This window comes from Cydia strobilella, chromosome 14, assembly GCF_947568885.1.
Source record: "Cydia strobilella chromosome 14, ilCydStro3.1, whole genome shotgun sequence".
NCBI lineage: Eukaryota > Metazoa > Arthropoda > Insecta > Lepidoptera > Tortricidae > Cydia > Cydia strobilella.
This window is the reverse complement of record NC_086054.1, coordinates 14425173-14445026: the sequence shown is the minus strand read 5'-3', so window position 1 is coordinate 14445026 and position 19854 is coordinate 14425173. Positions and strand designations below refer to the sequence as shown.

The following is a 19854-nucleotide window of genomic DNA, read 5'->3' as shown; positions in this document are numbered from 1 at the left end:
AAGTTTTTTTTATAAATATAACAATATTTTACTTATGAAAGCAAAAGTATGTAAATGATCGTATATTATATTTGTTGTGACTTATTTTCAAAGTGTTTTTCGATAAAACGACACGTTAAGATCGCTCGCCTTCTTTCTAATGATAGAAAAACGAGAGGTATAAATAGTTAGACGGTTCTGAGTGGTAGACTGCAAATGAGATAAAAGCTATATTAGGTACATGCATTAATCCTCATATCAGGCGGCTCTTTGATTCCAAGGATTGCATAATTTTTATACTTTTTAATGATTTTTAGAATATGAAAATTATAAAGTGTAAAAGTTATGCAATCCTTGTATTCCACGCATTTCATTTCATTTCAACGAGCCGCCTGCTACAGATTTCTTGAAATTGCCGCGTTTTTTCAGGTTCAACTTTCATTAGCCAGACTATTATCAATTTGCCAATTTCGTGATTATTCTTTTACACGGCACATAAACTTATGCATAATTTATCGATATAAAAAGTCGACACAGTTACATCCCTAGCAAATTATCAAACTTATGACACCGTACGTAAATGAGAAATAACAAGCATATATGCATCTCTTTTCGGCACATTATCTAATTCGTAAGGAAGTAAAGTACGGGTATACATATTTGCGAAGCATTTTTGCCCGACTTCTATGCTTTAGTCATTATTCTGAGTCAAGAACATGTAAACTGCCTTGTTTATTTTATTACTATTATCTATGTGCCAAATTCGTGATTTTTTATACAGAGAGAATAAAAGTGCGTAATTTATCGATATAAAAAGTCGACACAGTTACATCCCTAGCAAATTATCAAACTTATGACACCGTACGTAAATGAGAAATAACAAGCATATATGCATCTCTTTTCGGCACATTATCTAATTCGTAAGGAAGTAAAGTACGGGTATACATATTTGCGAAGCATTTTTGCCTTACTTCTATGCTTTAGTCATTATTCTGAGGTCAATCCCTAGAATTGTGTCAAATTTTTGTTTTTTTAATGCCCTGGATGCCAGTCCTTTAAGCCAAATCTCATAGAAAAAGGGGCAAGCTATGATGGCGCCATCTCTGCAAACCTTTGACAGTTCCCAACCCCATTAAATAAATAGTGTTTGAAGTTTGAATCTCGTTATGATTCATTTTTATATATTTATCGTAAGTACTAATTTACTTCTATAGTTTTTCTTACAGGAATAATCGAATTTATTATTAAGTAATGAATACAACTACAAAACCTTTGGGTGGGTCCACAACTACAAACATTGCGTGTAGAATAAAATAATAAATATGAAAATTTCCGCCATCTAACCACTACAAAGCGAACTTTTACAATTGTTACCACGATGCGGTTCTATACTCCGCAACCAGGCGTTCAAGTACAGCAACTAGTATTGCAATACGACAAAAGATGGCGCTAATCTCAATCGTGTAGGCGACATCTAATAAAAGTAAGAGGAACTAAAACAAACCAAAGTTGAATCCGTCTCATGTTCCTGACTAAGTTCAACGAAAAGGCGCTAGATGGTGCTGTTTTCAAAAACGTATATTTTTAAATCATACAAATAGATGGCGTTAGCAACACAAAACGAACTAATAACTTAACCGACCATGGAAAGGGCAATTTTAAGTCTGTTTGGATGTAGGCTGTAAGTTTGTCGTGTCCACCATAGCGTAAAAACTATTGAACGGCTTTCGATGAATGAGGTGTCAATCGATTTGTTTTTATGATGCGGATGACATAAACATTTTAACCTACTTTGAAAGAGGAGGATGTGTATAGGCTATTTGACTAATTTTTGAAAATGGTTTTAATTGATTGCTTATGACTTAATAATTACACTACATTGATATTTCCGTGAAATTTCCTGTATTAAATATAAAAAAAAAAACAATGTTAAAGTTTATTTATTTTGAACGCGCCTTAAATGCTGTTTTTGGAAAGCGGCTAATCACGTGACACGTGTGACGTCACACACGAGTAAACTCAGTCAATGACCTTAGTAAATCTTATGGTTTATGTGCATTGAATTGATTATTTCACTGTAAAATGGTATAAAACTATGAAAACGGATTTATCGCGTATATTGAATTTATAATATACATCCCAACGTTTCGAACTCTTTACAGCGTTCGTGGTCAACGGGTGACACTTTTTCTTTCAAGCTAAAGTGCAGTATGGAGATACTATTCTCGTCATCGTATTCTATATATATATCGTCGTCGTATTCGTTTCATCGAAATCGAAATGTTCGTAAATAAACAATTTCTACGTATACTCACACAGCTGTTTTTACATTTATAAGTTCCGCAGCATAGTAATCCGGATTATCTTTAAAGAAAAGTGCAACCATTAATGCGTCTATGTCTGGTAGGTTGCCGCTATCAGCGTTCACATATTTCGGCTCCATTTTGAGATTCTTATGAATATTGTGCTACTAGATATACAAATAAATCGGAATATATCAGAAAACTGTGGAACAATAACTAAAATTAACTAAATACAAATAAAACAGTTAAAACACTCAAGGCAATCAAGAATGTTTACCCGCGTGTGACGTCATCCGAGCGTTGACCAATCACACAGCGTTCACGTCCCTGATGAAATTTCAAAAAATATTAAATTTTCTTTCGTTTATATTCCAAAAACTAAACATAATTTACATTCAAATATAGTGAAATATACTTTATTAGTTTATTATCTTTCAGGATGACAGCAGTTCGTTATATATTTTTAATGTTGTCAAATACCCTATTGTTTTGTTACAAGGGACTGCAGTACCTATTACTTTACTCTTTGGACTGCAGTAACGGATTTGTGAACGGAATGAGTTTGCCGCGCTAGGCACCGTCTGGCGTCTAGGGAACTCAATAGATGGCAGCACGGAACACATTATTTTTATTTAATTTGTGTAATAATTTATTAATATTAAAGGTTTGCTAGCACGTAACGAATATTAATAAAATACTGTCATTCTCTGATCTTGCAAAGATGGCTCATACAATAATTGAATATTAATCTTTTTTTAGTCTCTAGTTAAATTATAATTAAGTACAGTCAGCCAGATGCCGAATCGTCTTGTAACTGTCGCGTGTCGAAGTGTCCACGCGCCGAACATTCCTATGGCACGCAATAGCCATTGACACGTGTCATCTTGGGGCCACGAAACTGGAGTTTTTTGGCTTTCGGTTTAACAAGTACCTATAATACCTATTATACCTATAAACCTTCCTCTTGAATCACTCTATCTATTTAAAAAAACAGCATCACAATCCGTTGGGTAGTTTTAAAGATCTAAGCATACATAGGGACAGACATCCATCCAGACAGCAGAAAGCGACTTCGTTTTATACTATGTAGTAATTCTTCGTGTCTGCCGAAGCTATAGTTTGTCAAAGTACTGTCTCATTTCAAACATAGACCGAGAGAGTCATACTATCTTTGTCTTACACTAGTACTAGCACCCAAAAGAAAAGGATGAGTATAGTTTTTTTTTGTTCTTATTTACTGCCAATTTGGTTTGACTAACTATATCTAAGGGTGGTATTCAACCATTCCAATTTCTGTGTCCAATGTCCATTGCGTCTCACTCTCTCATTAAGCAAAATGTGAGACGCAAATACACATTGGACCAAGAAGGTGGAATACCATCCTATAACTGCTATCTTGCACTACCCAGCAATCCTAGTATGTGAACAGCAGTGGTTAACTGTCTGATGGCTCCGCTACACGATGGCCCATCGTAGGCCAGTCCAAGGGACTCATTTATGCGTTAGAGGGAGCAAGTAATATTGCTATCTCATTACACCGCATAGCTGTGTCCCTTAGACTGGCCTACGCAGGGCCATCGTATAGAGGAGCCATGACACTGATTACACACTAATCTGGACCTCCGATATTTGACTGAAAGAACGTACGTATAGAACTCATCATCATCATCATCATCATCATCATCTCAGCCAAAGGATGTCCACTGCTGAACAAAGGCCTCCCCCAAGGATTTCCACAACGAACCGTCATTCGCTGCCCTGAACCAACGGTTTCCCGCGACTTTAACCAGATCGTCGGTCCATCTAGTCTGGGGCTTTTCCACGCTGCGTCGTCTACGTATAGAAATATATTATAAAAATAAAATAAATAAATAAATAATCCTAACACATTCATAGGACATTCTTACACAGATTGACTAAGTCCCACAGACTCACGGTAAACACAAGGAGGCTTGTGTTATGAATACTCAGACAATGATATATATATATATATATATATATATATAATATAAATACATAGAAAACAAAAACTGTAATAGATGTCATATATTAAAGAAAAAGTGACGAAGCCCTCCAGTGGTGAAGGCCGGATTCGAACCGGCGTCTTTAGCTATCGCGGCTAACGCCATGAACCCCTAGGCCACCCCGCCACCCACACCCACACACACCACAAATAGAAAACACCCATGATTCTGGAACAAATATCTGTGCTCATCACACAAATAAATGGCCTTACCGGGATTCGAGCCCAGGACCATTGGCTTCACAGGCAGGGTCACTATACCCACTAGGCCAGACCGGTCGTCAATATGGGCCTTGCTGCCTGATTAAAATGATCAAATAAATAAATAAATAATAAATCTTACACGATGAAACGCGCTATTTTTTTATGCCTCAAAACAACTTCCAAAACTGCACCCTCGTATTTAATGGCCACACACAAGAAATTATCAGCGAGTGGGTAGGTATCTGAGGTATTTCAATTAGATCACACATCCCCCAATCAAAGGCATTCCCGCGGAGGTATTCTTTCGATCTTCAAGCGTGTCGCTGCCAATGCCAATTACTAGGTAATGAATTAAATCAGGAACCAGTAGCTGTAGAATTGAGGATGATACTGATAATCACACAAAAGTCACACGGATTCGCCGCCAAAAACCCGCTCCCATACAATCAAAGTTACGTTCTCATTTTAAAACGACATGCTACATGCTACATGAAACTATACGTATATAAATAAATATAAATTTTATTTCTATTTCTTAATGACTGACATGTTATGTCAAATGAGGGCTACTGTTTTTGTGCTCACCAGTTGGCGCCATTGTAGATGTAGGTCCAGAAAAACAGATCTCAAAATTCTTCTATGCTTCTATAAAATCAATACGTTCTAATTATGGATGGTAAAGAAAGGATCGCAATCTCTTATGGCAGAATTGTTGTAAAAGTGACCGCGTTAAGCTTTAAATAATAGTTCCTAATCTCTCCGGTGGCGCTAGTTAGGCTCTGGGACATGAGTATAACATGAATCATATAAGGCAACAAATAACCCGACCAAATTACGTAGGTTGTTTTTGGTAGTATTTCGGTGTATGGTGGCGCCGCCTAATTACTGTTTTTTGATGGACACTTTTCATACATAGAGATTTGGCTCCTTTATACAGTCTCCATGGTTCTAATCATGGATGTAAGTAATTACCTACATCTATGGTTCTGATATACACAAAGGAAGCACAAAGGTATTTTAACGTCTAAATGTGCCATTTTTTCAACCTGTTTAATTTTGCCAAATTTTGCATATATTTTAGTTGGCACTTTTTTTTAAACCACTAACATTTATTGAGCTATATCTATTATTTACCATGATTAATCAATAATGGACAAAGATTTACCACAATTATGAATAAGGAGTGAAAATTCCCGATAAACTTGAAACCCCCAAAACTATGCATTTGACATTTTGAAAGACCATCTACACTAGCGCCCCTAGCGGCGAAATTAAACGCGGTAGCCCTCATTAATGCCGCTGGCTGACTATCACTGACTATACGTACCTATTTACATGTGTTTTCTATGGATTTCCATAGAATAATGAAAGATAGGTCGTGATATAAGTATTACTCAGACGAAGCATATTATACTACTCTTTGGACGAAGCATCCTTCAAGAATGGAGTGGCTTGGAATGAGCAGACCACTTACAGTTACGAAATAACCCTCTTTATAACAAGAGAAACGATTTTTACTTGGTTTTCTTTCATAATGAAGATACTTTTACTGCATGTTTTCCTTCATAATAAGAAATTCTTCGTAACGTAGGTACATACAAGAAAATAAGAATAAGAAAAAAATTATGATAAACTGAAATATAGTTGGTCAAACCAAGTTGGCAGTAAATAAGAACAAAAAAAACTATACTCATCCTTTTGTTTTGGGGTGCTAGTACTAGTGTAAGATAAAGATAGTATGATTCTCTCTGTATATGTTTAAAATAAGACAGTCCTTTAACAAGCTATAGATAACATACCACCAAAGAAAAAGTAAAAGAAAAATATTTCATAAAATAGGTAATTTGATTTGTTTCCTAGTTGGAAGAATACCTATAAATTATTCATAAATTTAATTAAACATGCAAATAAGTAAGTATTAAGGCATGGCACGAGTAAGTTTATTTCCGCGTTTTAATAACTGTAAATAAGAAATAATCGTAAATATTCACAATATTTGATTATTTGATTTGACACTATTTTCTCTGTAAAACGAATATAAATTCTATGGATGGTATAGAAAGGATGCCAATCTCTTATGGCAGAATTGTTGCAAAAGTGACCGCTTTCAGCTTTAAATAATAGTTCCTAATCTCTCCGGTGGCGCTAGGTAGGCTCTGGGACCAAAGAGTATTGTAATATATAGGAGACTCTGTGACATGAACCATAGAGGTATAATAATGTAGAAATGGCAGCAAATAACCCGACCAAATTACGTAGGTTGTTTCTGGTATGTTGTCAGGAATGTTAAAATGTGTTTTTAATTCTGTCGCATTGCGTATGTTCTGTCCGTCACGGTCGCACGGGTGCACATCTATATAAAATACTGTCTAGGTGTATGGTCTAGGTACTTCAGTGTATGGTGGCGCCGCCTATTTACTGTTTTTTACGGTCACTTTTTGTTACATGAAGATTCATTTCCTTACCTCTACCTTCCATAATAAATTCATTAAATTAAATAGGTCGCATACCATGACCAACCTGTTTCAAGAGAATAGCTAACCACCGAAAATTAAAAATCAAACGTTTTCCAATTTTGAAATGCCGTGCGCTCATTGTCATAGAATCGAAAATAACAATCAAACGTCGCGAATGAACGAAAATTTATTGTGAAGTGTCGTGTTTTTTGTTAAAAAGTTGAATATTGCAAAAATAAATGATGTTTTCGGATGACGAAATAAAAGAAATGCCGGGTGGTAGTTTCATGAGGCCTGGCGATGAAATAATAAGGTGCGATGTTCGATTATTTCTGTAATAAATGAGAAATGAATCGCAACCACATTGATATTTATCTAAGCTTTATGCTTGCGTGTCTTCATTATTTTAAATTTTATTTTACTGACGAATTGTCTACTTATTTTTGTGGCGTGTTGTGTTTTTTTTGCAGTATACGCAAAGTGTGTTTAAGCGACAAATATGATAAGAGCGATTCAAGTTACAATAAGGAGCCATTAATTTCGAATTCAGGTGGTAATGAAGTAAGTAATAATTAAAGTTATCGTGTAAAACTATTTTAAAATTTGTGGTGAATACGGTGAAATGGTGAAACAAAACGCAAATGAAACCTTATAAATAACACGTCTTTGACCGGGTGACAGGGGTTAAAAAATTTGTCATCAAATAATAATATTATTCGGCAAGAAGAAGAATAACAATGTTTATTTTTCCATCGCAACTAATATTTATCAAACTAATTTTTCTGTTGATTTTTTTTAAATCAAATTTATTTACAAACTTTTTAGTGCTTAGTGCCAAAGCCGGTCAAACAACTCTGTCAGTAGAAAAAATTATATTTGATTTTTGAACATAAGAAGAAATTAAGTCTTCATGAGCTTTTTATTAGGACTCTTTTACATTACTTAAGACGAAAAGTGACGAAGTCACGTGACCGATATATAGTCCTCATTTTCCTTTCTGGATATTAACATCATAGAAAATATTATTACGCAATATTATAAGAGTTGGGAGCTTTTAAAAATTTGTATGGAATTTGATTTTCGCTCTTAACTCTCAGAATCAAACGCAGGGGCATAGCTATAGTTAATATACAATAAATTGTACAATAATATTTCCATAATGTCAATATCAAAAAGAGAAGCCTCCCCTAAATCCTTTTAAGCTTTCAAAGAATGTTTAAATTCATGTTTTATTTGTATTCTCAGTGGCGTAGCTAGGCGTGGGCGAAGTGGGCCGTCGCCCGCGGCCTCGCGCCCCAAGGCGGGCCTCGCGCGAGGCCCCTTTGAGCACTGAAAGAAAAGGGCCTCGCAGATGCGATGTCGCCCACGGCTAGATTAGTTCACGCTACGGCACTGTGTATTCTAACCATAAATAATTCTATTTTCTAGTTAGAAGTATCTCGCTCTCTCTTCCGCGATGGCTTCTTCCCCGACACGCTCGAACACTCCCAAGCTCGCTTCGCCTGGACAGAAGAGGACGGCAACATCGCGTCGCTCGTGTCTGAGCCTGGCTTCGGTACGGGGCAGACCTTTGGGAAGGACCTGGATGCAGCCCTTAGCAATGAGGTTTGTAGTCTGGCAGTACAGTCAGTAAGTAGTGGCAGGGGTACGTAACTCGCTTCGGGCAAACTCGGCTCCATTCGGCTCAGCATTGCTCCGAGCAATTATTAGGGTTGGCACAACTTGACGTCCCTTTGCGTGCACGACGACGAATTTTGAAAACCCTAAATAGCCGAAAGGGATAGTGCCATATATTAGAAAGGGACATCATGGTTCGACCCTGAACCGTTGTCAAACTTCGGTTTTGTAGGAAGTTTCCTTTCTTCGGACGACATGTTCAAAATTATTTGAACACAATGTTACTGTCAAATATACACTGCAACGACCACATACACTAAGTACTCTATCTATACACTATACATATATATATTGAACAACTGACAAAGTGGTCACCCATTCCTTAAGGATGGCACGGTTTGAATCCGTATTTTATGCAGTTAAGGTCAACGTAGAAAAAAACCGTCTATAAGAGAAGACCGTCTACAAGCTCATTCGTCGCTTTTAACTCTTGCGTTTGTACACATATAGGTACCTACTCCACTTACAGAAGGCTGGTAGAGCATAAGGAGTGAAGCTTTGCCTTTTTGTCTGTCTGAGCGACGTAGGTACGAATATAAATACTAGTTCTCACCCTATGACGGTCTTCCCTGCAATACACTTTATATGCCGATCTTCACCATATTTACCTTATGTATTTTTACCCACCGTTGCTGATTTGAAATTGTTTTCATTTATCTCGATAACGGATTACTTAATTAATTCAGTTGCAGTTTGAACGTTTTTTATACACCAGAAATGTTATAAAATAATGATGAATTGTTATTGATACTTATCTTAAATCTACTACCTATCAGATGTAAGTACCTTGTATTTTTCAGCAAGAAGCCGATACCTCGAGCTCAGTATTCAATGGCCGCAGTTACCTTCCAAAGACCACCACGGACTCCCACCTAGTATCTTCCACATCTGCAGGTAACCATTATCATTATACTATCACCATTCCAATACACATATATTATAAACATTTTTAAAATCCCCTAAGCCATTTGCCAAAAAAAAACATTTTATGCAAAATGCAATTGCAATTTTATGCAATTTTGGAAAAGAGCTGATAGCCTGATACTCTTATAGTATGGAACTCCTATACTAACTACTGACACACGTGTGTCAGTAGGGCGTTCCACGGGTTAACACTGCTGGATCGATTTCTATCAAACATAGCTAAGAACCAGCACCGCAAGGAAACTCGCTTTTGCCTAAAAAAACCGCATCGAAATCGCTCCTTCGGTTTGAATACTCGCCATTAGATACCTACGTCTGCAAGTCTGTAACTGCCCATACATATTATGTATTTTATAACACTAAATACATTTATTTTATTTTAACACAGGAACAGGTATATTTACGTCGCTTCCTAAAAAACACTAACCTGAAATAAGCCTTTTTCCAAATGAAATGGATTGCATCCTGTAGGCGTACCTATTTTAATCTCGCAAATGGACTGCCTCCATGTTTTATGGGTCGCCCTTTTTACATTCAGTTTATTTTAAATAGCTTGTACCTATATTTCGCTGTTGCAAGGTTAGGTATAACCATTTTGCTTGTGTACTTTGATCATTCATTGCTCTACCTTTTTTTTTTTTGTCGGAGTGTTGCTCTACCTACATCATACTTTTTGGATTATCGAACAAGCGAGCGAAGTTCCTACATTCAACTTGGAACACATCACACCATACATTTCTGTCAATAAGAGAGGCCCGTGCGATCATTTCGAAGATTTAATATTTTGATAGTTTGTTCCGCTATAATTTTTTTATAAAATTAATACCAGCGTTAAAAGGTTATAAAATACACTAAAAATACTCAATCTTACTAGGAAATCTGAAAGTTTAATGTACCTAAATTACTGAAGAGATTTTTTTTAAATGTTTCAGCAGTATCCAATGAGCGTAGAGGCACCCAAGGCGCCTGCAAGGTGGACAAGACTGATCCCCGCTCGCGGTTCCACTATGTCAAGTACGTAAAGAGACACGGACGGACCGTCAAACTATGGGAGTGCGGTATTTGTAAGTTCAAGCCATTTTAAATCTTATAATAATGAACTTTACACAACTACCAACACCCAAAAAACTACAGGAAGCTCTTAATTACTGAACAACGACGCAGACACCTACGTCGGATTGGACAGACAATTCAAAAGTACATGATCTCGTCGATATTCTGCCTGACATTTTGTTCACGTTGTTCACGTATCGTTCCCACAGTAAAAGTAAACCCTAAATATTCACCTTGACAAGTAGGTATGTGCCCTGTAAACCCTGTCTTATAAGGTTAAGCGAAGAAAACCGTCGTAGTGTTCTAAATGATTCACACCAATAATAGATAGCACTTTTATAACACTAAACGTATTAATTTGTTTCTAGGCAGCAGAGAATTTCAGCATCAATACACCTTAATGCGCCATCTTCCAACGCACACAGACGAAAGGAACTTCCATTGCGACACCTGTGGAAAAAGCTTCCGGCAACTCTCCACCTTGAGCCAGCACCGCGCCATTCACTCCGCCGAGCGCCCTTATGGCTGCGAGGTAACATATACCACTACTGTTTTCAGGTACAACACACTAAGGGTCGGTTGCACCAAACTGTTTGTCATCGTTGAAGAGTTTGCTAAATTTTATTGTATGGAAAGTTTAATCCGCCGCGGCGCGCCGGGTGACGATGATTAGTCTGTCATGTGCGGATGGTGCAACTGGCAATTAGAGATGTATGGGCCCTGTTAATGTCATCTCGCTTTGTGTGGTAGGACACAGCACAGCGGATGTAATTCCAGAGCTAGAGCAGAGCTCAACTGGGGAAGTAACTCCACCTTGCAGAAAACCGCAGCCAAATAACACTAGAACCTACTCATAGTGTTGTGTTCCTGCTGGTGAGTAAGGTTGCAAGAGCTTAACGAGGGTGCGGAGTGCAGTTAGGGTCGGCAACGTGCATGTAGCTCCTCTGGAGTTTTACAGATGTCAAATAAAACAGGAACTTAACTTGCACTGTGACACGTGAAGCTTTCAGTAGTGACTTCAGCCACTGTGTTTCACTGTTCAGTTCCTCGTTTCAAGGACTTCAAGATCAGTTCCACTTCACCACATCCATTTTTATTTATGAGACAATAGGTATTACGTAGGCTACAATTTGTATGTAATCGACCACTATCGCCTACGCTCATTATCAGTGAAAGTGACGTTCAAAACTACCCCTTTGCGGCCAATTTGCACCAAAGGGGTTGTAATTGTTCCCCCCGGGCCCAAGGGAGTAACCACGTCAATTACATGTTTCTTTTGTGATAATAGATTTTGGGGTGTATTTATAGCATTCTTGTATTTTCATGCCAGTGACAGATGTTTCCGCATCAAAAGTTTGTCAGCAACGGGTTAAACCGATGTCAACTGCAAAGCAAAGTTCAAACGTAATCGTTCTTATTGAAAAAGAAGGATAGAGGTTTGTTCTATAAAACAAAAGTATAGAGCACAATTAAAATCTAAAAACAGATAATTTTAGGCATACGAAACAATCGTATTTACACTGTGGTTTAGCAATGTGTCAATGTGTGTTATGATGATCACGCTTATGTATAAATAAAGGTTTAGGATGTCCATAAAATTGCTATGAGACAAATTGTTTGATGATATTGACAAGATGAAAATGATAAAACTACGCCAGTCTCTTTCATATCAAGCGGTGTCAATGTGATGTTTAAATATATGTCTGTTTTGCCGCAATATACAATCATAGGTTCAGGTCAGGAATTTGCAATATTGCCTGGATTTCAGAATAAGATTTCTAAATGTAGCGTCTTCAACTGGAGGTTCAGGGCCTTGAACCCTAAGTTACTATAACTACGTCTATGTCATTTTTATACTGACAAAGAATACTTGATTCTCCACTCATGGACAAATTTAGAGAAACGCAAAAAAAGTTTAAACACTTAATATTGCGATTACTTTAGGTGCTGTTATCCAGTAAACCTTTTTTTTGCGTTCCTCTAAATTTGTCCATGAGTATAGTTCTTAACAGGTAATGCTCAGCCAAAACACTTGTGAACCCACCTGAAAACCTTCGTCCAGTTGCTTTTAGCGTTGCTCCTGTCCTTTGAATCCTTTGATGTCATTAGTTACTCTAGATTAGCAGTGAATCCTATAGAAACCATTCCATTGTCCAGGTGTGTAACAAAACATTCAACCGCGTGTCCACCCTGATCTCCCACCGCAAGACCCACTCGGACGTCAAACCCTACAAGTGCCATCTCTGCCCTAAAGGATTCCACCAGAAAGGTTATCCCTTCCTCATCCCTATTATCTTCTGCAGGAGTACTTTGGTTGCGTTTATCTTGCAAGAACCATTTCTTGCAAGGCATACGATACTTTTTGATACCGTGCGTTAGTAAGTTACGAGTATAGCATCCATCATGTCATATCGTGTGCGATAACCGTGATAACACCTGCAATATAACACTAAACTCTCGCGTTTTGTACACATAATCAATGACATTAACGGGTCTAACGCGATTAAATTTTATCATTTTACCTTTTTTTCGACGTTTCAGCCAGGTCGCACTAGCTGTGGTCACGGGAGACTGACGTCCCAGCAAAATGTCAATTGAGATAAACAACACTAAACTACCCGACATTAGTTTATATGAATGATCGGGGTAGACAAATAAAATGATCTACCCGTTTTTGTTTAATGTTTATTGTCCACGGCACGACACGCAACACTAATGAAACACAACAATAATAAAATGTACCTAATTGCGTTAGACCCATTAATAATGACATTAATTATGAATATGCCTGCAGGTGTCCAGTTTCTAAGAATCCTCAAAAATTACCTAAATTAGTGTATCTATTGTTCGAAATAGTTATGAAATTAATTCCATAATATTTTTTCCCGAATCCAGAATATATAGATCCTTTCCTTATTTACCTTTATGTTTTATTCTCTTTTTTTATTTTGGCACGATTAATAATATTTATGTTGAAATAAAACTATGAAAACGGATTATATCGCGTATATTGAATTTATAATACATCCCGACGTTTCGAACTCTTTACAGCGTTCGTGGTCAACGGGTGACGGGTTTTCATAGTTTTATTTCATGAGTAACTATCGCGGTAACCGAAGACAATATTTATGTTGTTTTTTACAGGAAATCTACGAAACCACTTGTTCACTCATACCAACGAGCGCCCTTACCGTTGCAACATTTGTTTCAAGGGGTTCAACCAGCAGTCTAACCTCGTGTGCCATAAAAATAAGGTGAAATAATTGTATTTGTATTTTATACTGTGCGTGACTGTTAACCTTTCATCGGAACGTAAATCTACCTAACGAACCTATCCTACCTATCTATTGGTTTAATGTGACTACCGTCAAAACATTTGACAGAAGAACTTTGCGATCGGCCGCCGACATAGGTACTAAGTTAACTAATACGACGCTAATACGTTTCGGTTAGACGGGATAAAACAGAAATGCTGCATCAAAATCAATACTTCACAAAACTCACGGCATTCATGATATGATATGTTATCCTATGCTTACTGACGCGTTCCACTGCTGACACACATCCATTCTGACTATAAAATTATCGAACTTTCGCCAGGCTCATTCCGAAGACGCCAATGGAGCTATCCTCCGCGGCCGCACCAACACACCTCGTGCCGCCAGCACTGTCTCTGAAAATCAGCCTGATTCCACCAGGTATGCCATATTTATAAATAAATTTATGTTTTATCTTATAGTTTATAGTACTCCACTGCTCATACATGTCTAAATCGGCTCAAAATCGCCATAATGCTAAGCTCTTTTCATCATACCATTTTTAATCTGCCATCCGCATTGTCTGCCATTTTAGTAGTGTTGGTCAACCCATGTCCAAACTTCGTGAACAAAGTTTGGTACGAAGCTCTAAAAATGAAGACATGAGAAATTGATTTTAGACCTTTTTGTATAAAAATAATTCTATTTAACCCTAAAACGACTGATACATTGCAATAAAGTCATTGTTAAGAATATGAATATGACCATAACTAATATTTTTCCATGAGAACGACACACTACTATAATAACCTGTCTATTTCCAGAACCTCAGTCGACCAATGCGAAGTGTCCTCCACCGTCGGCCCCTACATGGGTACCTCCATAGAAGTCCTGTCCTCCTCCTCATGGACCCCAAAATCCTCCCCCTCCCTAGGGTCCAGCGACTGGAGCAACGACCTACCCTGGAGTACCATGTGCAATGGAGTCATAGTTGACCCCATAAAGACGTACCACATGGGGGTAGCTCTGGCCACCAGGCAGACGCCATTTGCTTTGTTGAAGCCGGATAACAGTACGCCTGTTTTAGTGAAGGTGATTGATACTAAGATTCCTGGAGGAAAGCAAGTAAGTTATTTAAACTCTTTGATTGGACATGTCACTTTTTTATTGGTCAAAATAAAGGTTTTAAGTGTTTCTGTCTTTAATCGTTTTAGATGCTGGTTCCCGCCACCGCAGATGATTTGAGGATCGGAGGAAAGATAGTAGTGAACAATTCTGAAAATACCCGGTCTCAGGTAAAATGCCCATCCTATTGAACTACCACAAATCTTCATACTAGTTCACAAAATACTGGTCTTTTCAAATGAATTTGAAATTTATTTGAAAAAACCAGTATTTTATTAAAAAACTAGGTCAAGGGCTAAGACATCTGGGCCTATTTGAGTGATATACGAGTATTGCGTAAGAGTTAATAGCCCTTCCACCACGACCACATTTCTCATTTTCGTACGCTATAGATTGTTTTCGTCGCTATAGTTCTTCTAATGCCTCAATTATTTTTTCAAACTTCTTTACTTTTTATTTTAAAATTTTTTGACTCGTTTCGTTTCAGGAGAAAGGCTCATCCGACATGAAAAGTGCCGTGCAAATCCGTGTGCCAGTAGTAGCCACCGTGGTTCCACAGATTAAAGCAGGAGGACAATTGCATCTGGCTGTTCAAGAACCACACCATGCATACCACACCGCACTCTCCGCTGATGGTAAGTGTTGTAAATCCGTGTGCCAATGTTAGCCAAGTAGCCACTGTGGTCTTACAGATCAAACTACAGCTACAATTAGTCGGTCAAGAACTACACCATGCGTACCACATGCTGATGCATCTATGCTGATGGTGAGTGATGCAGAATATGCAGATCCGTGTGCCAATGGTGGTTACAGTGTAAAGTACTACCGTGCACAGATCAAAGTAGGCGAGCAGCTACATCTAGCCGTTTAAGAACCTCGCTATGCCGTTGGAATATTATTTATGCATGTTTTTTTACAGCAATAGGTCTAGTTTGCTTAAAAATAATTCGAAGGGATTATCAGTCGAGTTTACTTTATTTTTCTAACCAGTGTTACGATCACTAAACTAAGTATTTTCCTACTCTGCAGTGGGAGAAGTATCAGAGAAGCATTGTACCATCAAGCAGGAGATTCCACCATCTCCACCACGTCTACTGCCACGAATGGAGTCCCGCATGGAACCGCGCATAACAGCATGCATGCCGTCGCATTTGCCGCCCCTGGAGCGTCATATTGCTCGTAGCTTCGAGGACGTCGTCAAACCTGGTAAGTCAAACAACTATATAGTTTCTTACTCCATTCCCATTTACATCCTCGCAGTAGAAGTTCCCAAGAAGCTGTGCATCAAGCAGGAGAACCCACCGTCTCCACCTCGTCTGCTGCCTCGCATCGCATGGAACCACGCATGACAGCATGCATGCCGTCGCATATGCCAACTTTGGAGTGCCATAAAATATGCGTAGCTTCGTTGACGTCCTCAAACCTGGTAAATCAAAATACATAAGTAGTTATTACTATTTAGATAAAAAATAAAAAATAGTGTAGGTATATTAATATCTTGATACCGTACTAAATAAATGACTTTTCACCACACCAGCTGGTAAAGGTTCTCTTGATTGTTCAAAAATGAATAATAAAGTTGCATTTTATTCACAAGGAGGTTATCAATTCGACCGTATTTTCATTTTGTGTGTATGTTACCTCAGAACTCCGTCATTTCTGAATTGATTTGGAAAATTATTTTTTGTTGGAATGTTTGGTCCCGTTTTTGTCAAAACCCAGTTTTGATGATGGGATTCGTGAGGAATGATGGGACTCCTCAAAGTTTTATGTAATCAAAACAAGTAAAACTACTTTTTTTTTACAAATTTACAGTTTTCAGATTTTTCCCTGTATTTGTAGTGTAAGACGATATTACTTGCTATTATGTAATTAAAAGTGGTACCATTTACTTTTTTGCAAAAATCCATCAACTTTTGGGTTATTTCTACTCAGAATAACGAGGTACCATTTTTTCTGAAAACCCCCAGCCACACAGTGTAAACATTTTGAAAACTCCCCCAGGGACCAGCATCCCCTCATCTTGCTCGCTACCGCCGCCAGCTCCATCGCCGCCACTAGATCTGATCACCGATCTGTTCGAGCCCATGGAATGTATCCCACTAGGTAAGTAACCACTACATGAACTACTTTTTTGTACTACGTCGGTGGAAAACAAGCATACGGCCCGCCTGATGGTAAGCTCCTTAGCCTATGGATGCCTGCAACTCCAGAGCTGCTTCATGCGCGTTGTCGACTCTCCGCACCCTCTTTAAGCTCTGGCAACCTTACTCACCGGCAGGAACACAACAATATGAGTAGGGTCTAGGGTTATTTGGTAGCGGTTTTCTGTTAGGTAGATGTACTTCCCCAGTTGAACTCTGCTCTACATCTGACAAAGCGAGATGACATTCACAGTGCCCATATTACCTCTCTTTTGGACGTAGTTTAAGGACGTACCCGGGTCCAAGATGTCTGACTTAGGGTCTGATGACGGAAAAGACTGGAAGGATAATGCGCTGGGGAGCGCTGATGGACTAGGGTAGGACTAAGGCGGCTTCCAAACTGGAGGTCGCGGGTTCGAACCAACGAGTTTCTTGGAATCGTAACTTTAGGATTTACTTAGCAGTTGATCATCGGGGATGGAAGACATCAAGGGGAAAGGCTTAGTTTCCTCTGATTTGGAAACTGCAATCTACAGGAACTTTCGTAAAAGCCAGTGTCAGAGTTTAAATATTCTCGGATAGGCAAGGATACCACCAAGATTTGGTGTCCGAGCCAAAACATCATTGGAGAAACGAAAGCCGCCAGACTCCGATGGCTCGGGCACGTAGTCCGGATGGGGGAAGATCGCGCAGTCTGGAGGGCGTACTCTGGAGTACCAAGTGGCCGAAGACCGTCTGGACGCCCTAGGTACCGCTGGAGAGACGAAGTGCAGAAAGACCTCAACGAACTCGGCGCCGTCGACTGGACAGAAACGGCTTTGGATAGATAGCATGGCGGTCTTTGGTGGCGGAGGCCAGGGTCCACTTCGGGTCGTTGCGCCACAGCAGTAAGTAAGTAAGTAAGGATACCGCCACCGATAAAGCGCCAAGATCAGGTGGATCAGGTAGATGGGGTAGTTAACATAACAAGAAAAGAAGATCTTCTACATAAACTGTTTAGGGTCTGGTGATGGAACAGAGATTAATCGTTCGGTTGTTACACAGGACGTCCTTCAGCTGATTTGATGATAATTTTGTATGATGCAGGTCCCCAGATAACGGCAGTGGACAATATAGACCAGCCGCCGCACTCCGATGACTCCGACATATTTATAGGAGAGTTTGAGGTAAGAAAGCACTTTAGGTGACGCCCTTGGGCCTTGGGGGCGTAGCCAAAGTGATAATAGTTGATCGAAGTCTAAAATAATGTATGAAAATTAAAGCGTTATTTTTCGTTCTCAACTGACGGCTAATACATTTTTTGCTTTGCGATTTCCGTTAAAATTTATCTATTTTTCCTGGATTAAAAACCGAGATTACGAAAGCTAGGCTTTTGTGCGCCATCGTGTATGCACGTAAATGATAAAAATAATATTGAGCTAGAGATACAGCATCGCCGAGATATTTGCAAATTAAACTGTTTTTACAAAATTATCTTATGTATCTTTTACACATGAATGATGACATTTTTATTACCTACTTTATCTGTACTTTTTTTTGTTTTTTGTTTGAATTGTATTTTTGGAATTTTATTTCTTGACATGTCCCGCTATTATTTATGTGCTAATACATAGTTTGTAAGATTTTTCTAACACAATATCATATTGTTATAGAAATAAATAAATGAAATGAAAATGAAATGAAATGATTTGGTAAAATTGGTTTTTTAGAAAATCAAATATAAACACAACAAGTACAACAACAGTACGATCGAGGGTCGGTATGACGAATTTACAAATAGCTTTTCATTCATCTTCTTCTGAACCAACATACCTACAAATCCTACAATACATTTATTATTTTTCTAACCTTTAAATACGTTTCTATACATGAACATAAATTAGGATTTTTATTTTTCAGGAAAGCATCCCCCTGTCCGATTCCGACTGAAAATACTTATTTTATTTATTTATTTTTGTTTTACAGTGGAAAATGAAGTTTTGATTTAGGTGTAGTGTTAAGCGAAACCAAGTTTAGTTGTTTGTTGTAGCTTTAGGCGTTTTGTTTAAAATATATTCGAAAATGTTTGAAATATTATAACAAATTGTTTAATTTAGAATAAATTAGAGTAGCTATTTTCTGATGTGACGACGAGGAAAAATATGGAGAATGTTTCAAAGTTGAAAATTAAGTATTTTAATTCTGAAGAAGCGTTCCAAAAGTTTTCAAATATTATTCAACTTTTGTAGAAATCATCTGCGTTTTGCACATTTGTAGGTTTTCTAAACTACAAATAATCAGCAAATAAGTTCCTTGTATCTGCAAAAAACACATTATCCACCGATGTAATTAAAAATATCATTGCAATTTTTAACTTAACAGAACAGTTAATAAACTATCAACCCCCCAAATTCCGATCCAAAAACCCTCGAAGGGCCAATTTCCTGTTGTCCGCGTAATAATCCTCTATTATGACGCAGCGATGACGTCTCTTTTGTGACGCCCCGGCGTCATTGTATCGCTCTGACATCGCTATTGTATCGCGACGATATCGCGGCACGTGAACGGAAATTGTGACGAGGGCGCGTTTAGTGAGGAATGGTGGGGATAGATGGCGCTAGTAGTAGCATTTAGAAGTTTAATATAAAAGCATAGATTGCAGTTTTTAATGGTTATGATAATTCATAATTCTAAATTTATCTATTATTGCATCCATCGTTTTTACATTAG

General features: G+C 38.1%; 1 protein-coding gene across 5 annotated transcripts; it reads left to right on the top strand.

Annotated features, from left to right (window-relative positions):
- Positions 1-7120: 7120 nt before the first annotated feature.
- On the top strand, positions 7121-19288 carry LOC134747255 (uncharacterized). Of its 5 annotated transcripts, none has more exons than XM_063681870.1 (16): positions 7121-7278; positions 7436-7526; positions 8394-8570; positions 9443-9536; positions 10502-10630; positions 10988-11151; positions 12777-12888; positions 13764-13873; positions 14220-14317; positions 14701-15001; positions 15091-15171; positions 15489-15636; positions 16031-16211; positions 17013-17107; positions 18232-18311; positions 19045-19288. In XM_063681870.1, the coding sequence occupies exons 1-16, from the start codon at positions 7205-7207 to the stop codon at positions 19072-19074; spliced, it is 1965 nt and encodes a 654-aa protein (XP_063537940.1). In that variant the 5' UTR covers positions 7121-7204; the 3' UTR covers positions 19075-19288. The 5 variants fall into 5 exon arrangements, with proteins under 5 accessions (XP_063537940.1, XP_063537939.1, XP_063537938.1 ...); XM_063681869.1 differs by having other exon boundaries at positions 10499-10630; XM_063681868.1 differs by lacking the exon at positions 7121-7278 and having other exon boundaries at positions 7286-7526.
- Positions 19289-19854: the final 566 nt, after the last annotated feature.

What these genes read in the sequence shown, in the direction of transcription:
- LOC134747255 (XM_063681866.1), top strand. Translation starts at nt 7,314, where the DNA reads ATGAATCGCAACCACATTGATATTTATCTAAGCTTTATGCTTGCGTGT. An exon ending in TAAAGGATTCCACCAGAAAG is followed by an intron (nt 12,889 to 13,763) that starts GTTATCCCTTCC and finishes TGTTTTTTACAG; the next exon opens with GAAATCTACGAAACCACTTG. An exon ending in AGATTCCTGGAGGAAAGCAA is followed by an intron (nt 15,002 to 15,090) that starts GTAAGTTATTTA and finishes TAATCGTTTTAG; the next exon opens with ATGCTGGTTCCCGCCACCGC.